The 8005-nt window shown below is 41.0% G+C and overlaps 1 protein-coding gene across 2 annotated transcripts in view; it reads left to right on the top strand.

Moving 5' to 3' along the window:
- The first annotated feature begins 202 nt into the window (after positions 1 to 202).
- CCDC174 (coiled-coil domain containing 174) overlaps positions 203 to 8005 on the top strand; it is a 31000-nt gene continuing 23197 nt past the window's right edge. For both annotated transcript variants that reach the window (XM_019504904.1, XM_019504903.1), the window contains exons 1-4: positions 203 to 322; positions 5066 to 5170; positions 5973 to 6073; positions 7025 to 7083. In XM_019504904.1, the coding sequence (XP_019360449.1) occupies positions 281 to 322; positions 5066 to 5170; positions 5973 to 6073; positions 7025 to 7083 (307 nt within the window). In that variant the 5' untranslated portion in view covers positions 203 to 280. The remainder of the gene's footprint in view (positions 323 to 5065; positions 5171 to 5972; positions 6074 to 7024; positions 7084 to 8005) is intronic.

The following is an 8005-nucleotide window of genomic DNA, read 5'->3' as shown; positions in this document are numbered from 1 at the left end:
ACTTGAAGCAGAGGACCCCCCTCCTACCCTCCCCTCGCGCTGACCTCACCAACATGGCACAAAGCGAGGTCCGCCCTTACCCTCTCCCCGCTCTGACCTCACCAACATGGCGCAGGGCGAGCCTCGTCTCGCTTTACGGCGTCACAAAAGGACCCCTCCCAGGCGGCGGCGGTCTCCGCCGCTTGCAAAGTGCCGTGCTTTACGGCAACGCCGCAAAATGCCAGCAAGATGGCGATGGGTGGCGCTTCCCGGTGACGGTTGAGGAGCCAGTTCCCGCGCCATGGACCGCAGGAAGAAGCCGCTGGATGTGACGGCTGCCTCGGTGAGCCACGGGGCCGGCGGGTCACGTCCCTCCCCCACCCCCTTAGTCCTGTAAAAGCAGGACAAAGATGTCCCCCTGGTGCAGGCCCAAGGGGTGTTTCAAGACCACGCAGCTCTTGAATGACGTGTTTTGGTCACCCGTGGGATGGGAAAGACCGCGTTTACTCAAATACAAGACTAGGTTTCCTTCTCCAGTCAGCAGCACCTTCTCTTACATCGGCAGATGAGGAAACCTCATTGTCTGTCATTAAACTGCTGCCAAAAGTCAGTCGTGCCCCATCACAGAGGCCAGCTGTGAAGTGGATGCTGTGCAGCTAACGCTGAGCATGACCATAAGACACAGCCCACATCAGGCAGACGTGCTGCTGAGACGTGTGTGCGCGCGCCAAAAAAGACTTAGATACTAATGGGAACCTGTCAAAAAGATTTTTTTCTAAAAAAAATTTTAAGGAAAACTTTTCATGTGCCAAACCAAATCAAATTGTCCATGCGTTTTAACACGGACAAGTGCAGGGTGCTGCATTTGGGCAGTAGGAACCAGCAGCACACTTACACAATGGGGAACTCCTTACTCGAGAGCACGGAGGCAGAAAGGGATCTTGGAGTCATTATTGACTCCAAGATGAACATGGGCCGACAATGCGAGGTCATGGTTGGCAGGGCTAACCGGACCTTGTCGTGCATCCACAGGTGCATCTCGAGTAGAGCCAAGGAGGTGATCCTCCCCCTCTACGCGACGCTGGTCAGGCCACAGCTGGAGTATTGTGTCCAGTTCTGTGCGCCCCATTTCAAGAGGGATGTGGACAACATGGAGAGGGTCCAGAGGAGGGCCACCCGCATGATCCGGGGACAACAGGGCAGACCCTACAGTGAGAGACTGCGGGACCTGAACCTATTCAGCCTCCACAAGAGAAGGCTGAGGGGGGACCTGGTGACTGTCTATAGACTCACTAGGGGGGACCAGAAGGGTTTGGGGGAGACGCTGTTTCCCCTAGCGCCCGCTGGCATAACAAGGAGTAATGGGCACAAGCTGATGGAGAGGAGGTATAGATTGGACATCTGCAAGAACTACTTCACAGTTAGGGCGGCTAGGAGCTGGAACCAACTTCCAAGGGAAGTGGTGCTGGCCCCTACCCTGGGGGTCTTTAAGAAGAGGCTGGATGCCTACCTGGCTGGACTCGTTTGAGTCCCGTTTCTCTTTCTGGGGTTTTTTGTTGTTCTCCCGCCCTGGTGGGGGGTCGGGCTAGAAGATCTACTAGGTCCCTTCCGACCCTTAATCTATGAATCTATGAATCTATGAATCAAATCCAAATTTGGGAATCATTTAAGAACTATGTGTGGTCCTGTTAGTGGCAAACATCCTGCACCCCTGCCTGGAGCTTCAGATGTTTCCAAATCATTTGGGGGGCATCCTACATGTAGGTCCAAGCCCAGAGGCATGAGGTTCGGATGCCCCTACAGCCGCAGGGGCAAGTCAGGGATCAGTCTCCCAGCTCCATGAAGTTGGCGTAAAGCCAAGATCTTCCCACTGGAAATGACAGTGGGAGGGTAACTATACATTACTGCTGCCTGGGTACTAACCTATGCCAAAAAGTTCGGGGGTTTTTTAAATTAAAATGTAGTTCTATATATAGAGAGAGAGTTTTTATATATATATATACACGTTCTCTATCATAAGCTTTCTATCACACATCCTAAAACTGCATTAAGAAACCCACGCTTCTGGTTATAATAAACATGCCTGCGCCTCTGCGCACCCACCCTCACCTACCCACATTGCAGTCCCTTAGTCCAAACCCCAATTTAGGGTTTATGATTTTCAGTTCATTCACTGTCACTTCTGCTGCTGCTCTGTCGTAGTCCTCCTTGCTGTCTCCAGGTCCAGTTGCATCTCTGTTCTCTTTGTTATCTCTGTCCACTTACCCATCTAACCCATGCCAGAACAGTGGATAGGTTAGTATAGCCCATCTGAGTAAAGTATGTGGTAGTGCCTTTTAAGTGAAGTCCCCTGCAGTGCCAGCTCTTTTTCAAGTTACGCTGAGCCACTACACTGTAGACATTTTGACTTCCTCTTCACTCCCACAGCTGAGCTGCACCTTTCTGTCCCATTTCCAGTGAGTCTTGTTTCTTCACCAGCCTCCAATGCCTGGCCAACATCGCCAAACAGGGCCCCAAACAGTTCACCCAGAATCCCTCTGTCACTCCCTCTCTCAGCCAGTTGCATATGATTAGAGTTGCCCTGCTCCCCATGACGTTGCTCAGCATCTCAGTACCCATGACATAACCATCCAGTTCCAGTCATGAGTGGGGAACTAAATAGCACATGGAGTCTTTGTGATGGGTTTCTGAAGTACGTATATACATACTGAGGAGTGCTGAGTTATGGGGTCACCATGGCATGAAATCCTGTTGAGTTTGCTGGGGCCCACCCCAAAGAACTCTATGGTAAATCATGAGCCTTTTGGCATTGGATTAATATCATGCATAATTATAACAAATTTATAAAATTTTCTCTATATAAAATCTGATTGTTGGGGGGTCGTCTTATATTCAAGTAAATATGGTAATATCAACAGGACTTTTATAATCAGGGTCATCTTATATTCAAGGAAATATGGTAATACCTATGGGAGTTTTGTGTTCATGTTTGCAAGAAAAGCACTCTATAAAAAACGAAAAAGGAGTTAATGTTTTTTATAAAGACTAACTTCAGTTAGGACTATTTCTTGAAAGGAGTTATCATCCAGTTAAGAATTTGTAGGGTTAAAAACATGATTTGCTGTGGTCTTTCTGAGTTCTTTGCAGCAGAAGAATTACTCTAGTATTTTTCCATAGTCAAAAATGACTGAAAATTAAGAGCAGGCGCTGTCTGCAGGGTGCCTCAAATCTGATAAGGGGTGATTTGAATCTAAACAAGTTGAGAGCCTCTGCTCTAGGAGCAACAAGTTGCCCTTTCCTCCCTATCAAATGCTCACAAAATTACACAGTGCTTTCACTAGTTTAAAAATAGAGAGTGCATCTTGGTGCTTTTTCTCCAAAGATTTCAGCGTATTGCCTGTAAGGTGAAATGCTGCTGTGCTGTGACACAGTATATACCTTACCCCACAAAAACCATGCACTGACCACTTCCCCTGTGCATGCATGTCAGTGCTGAATTGGCTCGTGTTTCTGAACTGTAATTAAGGTTTTGTGTTAGACTGTGAGAGGGAGACCTGAAGAGATTTCTTGACCTGAAGGAGGCAGCAGGAAATTCTTTGTGAAGAAGCAGTTTCTTATTGAAAATATTCTCTGTGGATGTAAGGGCATGGCTGCATGATGACCTGTAACTTGACATTCCCTTGCTTTTAATCAGTTGAAGTGAGACAATGCTATCAAAAACTGTTTTTAGTTATGAAATATCCCTACAGGGCAGTGGGTGTACTTGGTAGCCATGTTGGTCTGAGACGAAAAGACATACAAGAAACTAGAACTCTTGGTTCCAAAATGATACCTTTTATCAGACCAACTGGAAAATGGCAAGAAAATTGTCCTTTTGGAACCAAGAGTTCTAGTTTTTTGTATGTCTGCAGGGCAGTGGCATTTTTAAAAATCCCAAATATGGAAGTAGTAAATAACTGAGAGGCCACCCAGATTGCACAAAATAGATAAACAGCAAAAATGTCACCTTACTTCAGGTAAAGTAATGTACTTCTAGCTTATGTATCTTGTATTGCTCTCACTAACGGCTTGATTAATAAAAATCAACAGAGCATTGTTTTTCCATCTTCACTCCCCCTCTCAGCATAGTGTAACAATTGCATTGTAACAATGAGCAATAGGAATAAATAAAATTGTATACAAAGCCTTTGATGGTGAATTTATGGGACAGCACTTTAAACAGTTCAGGAAAACCTAGGTTGGTTAATGTTGTTTTGTATCTTGATAAGGATTATGCTTTGAACAGTGGGTCAGGGAATCAACTAAATGACCTCCTGAACTCCCTTCCAGCCCCCTCTTTTTTCCTCTGTGACATTATGTGAGGTAGCTAAATGCTAAAATTTGTGACACATTTTAATATCTAACGTTTTCTACTTACGTGGTTAAGGTACATGTTATCAGTGTGTCTTCTGCAGGACTGGCAGGAAAAAAACATGATCAAGAACACTCCTAAAGGGTACTTAAAGATCATGCACCCTTTTAATGAAGTTTCTGAATAGCACATGGGATGGCGAATAATGCCAGTGGGAGTTTTACGTTAACATTTACAAGAAAAGCAATCTAAAAATAGTGTGCAAAGAGTTAGATTTTTAATAAAGACTAACCTCAATCAATTAAGACTCTTCTTTGAAAAGGAATTGTCATCACATTTTCATACAGGTTGGTCTTTAAATTTAACCAAGCAGGTATTTTATTACTATATATTCTCTGTTTTTGTTGGTCTTTGGAGGTTGCTAATAGCTTTGTATGAAATGATGCCTATTCTGTCCGTGCACATTTCCCATCATGGAGTGACGGATCAGTAATATAACAAATGTCTATAAATAACTTTTTAAACTACCTATCATGCATTGTGTTTTATGTCATTATTTTGATTTACTGAGCACTAGATATTGCTGTAAATTTTTAAATGTTAAATTCCTGCTCCACATTTCCATGGCTGAAATGCAGTTGATTTTGTTATAGCTCCACAGTCTTGCTTTTTCACTAGGAATTTCCTTTTATTTTCCTTTGGTAACTCTTGTTGTTTTTATTTCTACCGGGGTAGTTGGTAGACTTGAAGGCTGAACTCTTCCGAAAGCAAGAAGAATTCAGGAAAGAAAAACTATTGAAAGATGCTGGAGTTCCTGTAAAACCCAAAACAACAAATAAGGTAGGAAAAAGTCATGATGAATGTCTTATCTTTATTGTTATTCTTTTTACTTAACAAAATGGAAAAAACAAGGCATTAGTTAATCAAAAGAACATGTCAATGTATTTCAGTATTTCAGTTCAATTGTAAACTCTTGATGGTGGCCTTCATTGAATTTCTATCATGCTCTTTCTGTCTGAGGTTCTCGCACAAAGTCTAAAACTGTCCTCTCATTCCTTGTGCATCATATTTTAATACACATTCTTCAGAAGGTCAAGTGATACAACCCTGAAAAAATAGTCCCATAAAAATGGTGTGCTGTGTTACTTATTGATGCCATTATTAATTGTATCTGGAAAGATCAATGAAATATTTTTGTTGACCATATTTGCTTGGAAACATTTTTTTTTTTATATTCACTAATACCTTTATATCAGTACTTATCTTATTTTTCACAAAGCCATGTTTAGTCTTTGGAAGTTTCCTGAACATTTTCACAACTAAAAGCCATAAAAACAGTTTTTGGATTGGATGAAATTTATTTTAAAGCAGTTATAAATAAATACCATAGGATCTCTATGGACATTACTATTCAGTCTCTAAATGTTTAAATAAAATAAAAACAATGTGATTCTCTTTACTGGGTTTCCTCTCCTGAGTTGTTCAGACATACCTGCTGCATTCAGCAGCACAGGAGATGGATCATTAAATTTAAAATGGTTAGACTAATAGTTATCTGCAGCTTTTTTTCTCTTTCCATATTGATTTTTCTTCAATAACCGCACACAGTTGAAAGCTAATTTTAAAAACTCGTGTCCCACAGAAACCAAGCATCTGGAACAAGCCGAACACAGGGGTTTCAGGACGAGCTGAGAAAGATGTTGAGCAGAAGATTGAGGAGCAGCAAACATTAGATAAAGCGAGGTGACCTTTAGGCATTATAAGAGATGCAGTAGATGCAAAACATATAAAATGTTTAACAGTTGCAGGAAGAGGATATTGTAAATAGTAGTGTGCAGATAAAAGGAGAAGCAAGTAATTTGTTTTTATAGGGATGCAATTAGTTCATTGCTCATTAATGTCTTACTTCAGGCTACTTTAGAAAATATCTATATTTAAATATTTATATCAAAATGCGATGAGGTCTTGATTTTTTTCTTCTGTGTCAGGAGAGGCATAGGCACAAAACAACATCAGAATTCTATACATCAAAGACCAATCATCAGCCTATCTTAGCTCTACAGTATACCACAGAGTGAAAATATAATTGATAATCTCTCATTTTTTTGGCAATGATTCTTATATATTAGAAGTTCTGTCTCTTAGAAGCATTCAGAGAAAGGCTTCTAGTACCCTAATCAGAACCTGCTTAGGTTTCTGAGGGTAGTCATATCCAGTGTCCATTCCAAATCGTGTTTTCTGGAAAGCATCTCTTTTTGTGGTGGGTATTCAATATGTCATTGCTAGAAAAGAATTGTTTTGTTCAAGATGTTCCTGTCTCTGATAACTGCATCAATGTTGCTACTAACGTTTCATGATACTGACTCTATAATCAGATATCTATACATGCTAAGAAATTGCAGTTAAGTTTAAAGGAAAATTTGTCTTTTGTTTACCTGCCAAGAATAGATTTCAGGGTTCTGCATTTTTTTCCAGCTATAGTTAGTAGTCTCTCTGGCACTTAATGCAGCACAAGGGTGGTAGGGGCACAGCAGGAAAAACTCGGAGCCTTTGGTTAAAAGGGCTTCAAAGACAAGCATCAAATGTATTTCAGCATTTGCTTATTCCATTGCAGTCTAAGTGATGATAAGCTATTCTTTTTGGGGTGTATTTGAAATCTGTCATACTGAAATGTTAACAACATTTTCTTTTCAGGCAGAAACTGGAAGAGAAAGCAAAACTATATGAGAAGATGACTAAAGGAGACTTTCCAGGTGAACAAAACAAGTGTGAAACCAGCGTTTGGGGTTTGGAGTTTTTTTAGGTTTTGTTGTTTTTTGTTTGTTTTTTTAAATCTTGCTTTTTATTTTGTTAGGCTACAAAATTAGCCTTAACCACCTGGTAGTTGACAACTGTTCAGCTATGAAATACATTACTTCTGTTAATCAATAAACATTTGCTTTTGAGCTAAACGAGCCTTTTTAGAGGTACAGTATAAACTGATTAACACAGGTTATATTGCAAAGAAAGAAAAATAGATTATTACATTTTGAAGAGTATTCTACTCTAATGGAGAACTGTGGGTTCATGCTTTGTCATTGGGAGAGAGGTGTATTCTGGATTTGTAATAGAAAACCCAAGAACAGTAAACTATGTGGAAAGTTTCTAATTGTGGAGGAAGAGACTTATATGAATGCTTTTCATGTAGCCAATTCTATAGGACAGTTTTTTAATACCCACTTTGGAAACTACACAAATGACTAAATGAGCCTGCTGCAGATTTATTTAGCTGTTTCATATAGACCATGTGTTTGTTAAAGAATTTTTTCTCCCTTGAAATTAATTATCTTAATATCATTTTTTCTAAACTGAACTTTTTCTTTCATTCTGATGGTTTTATTTCATATGTTGTAAATGAACATTGAAACTATTGATTAGTACAATAGTTTCTCATAGCGAAACAGTTTTTGTGAAGAGGGTGTGTGGGTATTTCATAGTTTCATAGTAAGCAGGGTCGGAAGGGACCTGAGCAGATCATCAAGTCCAACCCCCTGCCATGGCAGGAAAGAGTATTGGGGTCAAACAACCCCAGCAAGGTGTTCATCTAGCCTCCTCTTAAAGACCCCCAGGGTAGGAGCCAGCACCACTTCTCTTGGAAGTTGGTTCCAGATCCTAGCCACCCTGACAGTGAAGTAG

The sequence above is a fragment of the Gavialis gangeticus genome, unplaced genomic scaffold (assembly GCF_001723915.1).
Source record: "Gavialis gangeticus isolate Ggan-Ray unplaced genomic scaffold, GavGan_comp1, whole genome shotgun sequence".
In the NCBI taxonomy this organism is placed as follows: domain Eukaryota; kingdom Metazoa; phylum Chordata; order Crocodylia; family Gavialidae; genus Gavialis; species Gavialis gangeticus.
Note: the sequence above shows the minus strand (reverse complement) of the source record. Positions and strands in the feature narration are given on the sequence as shown.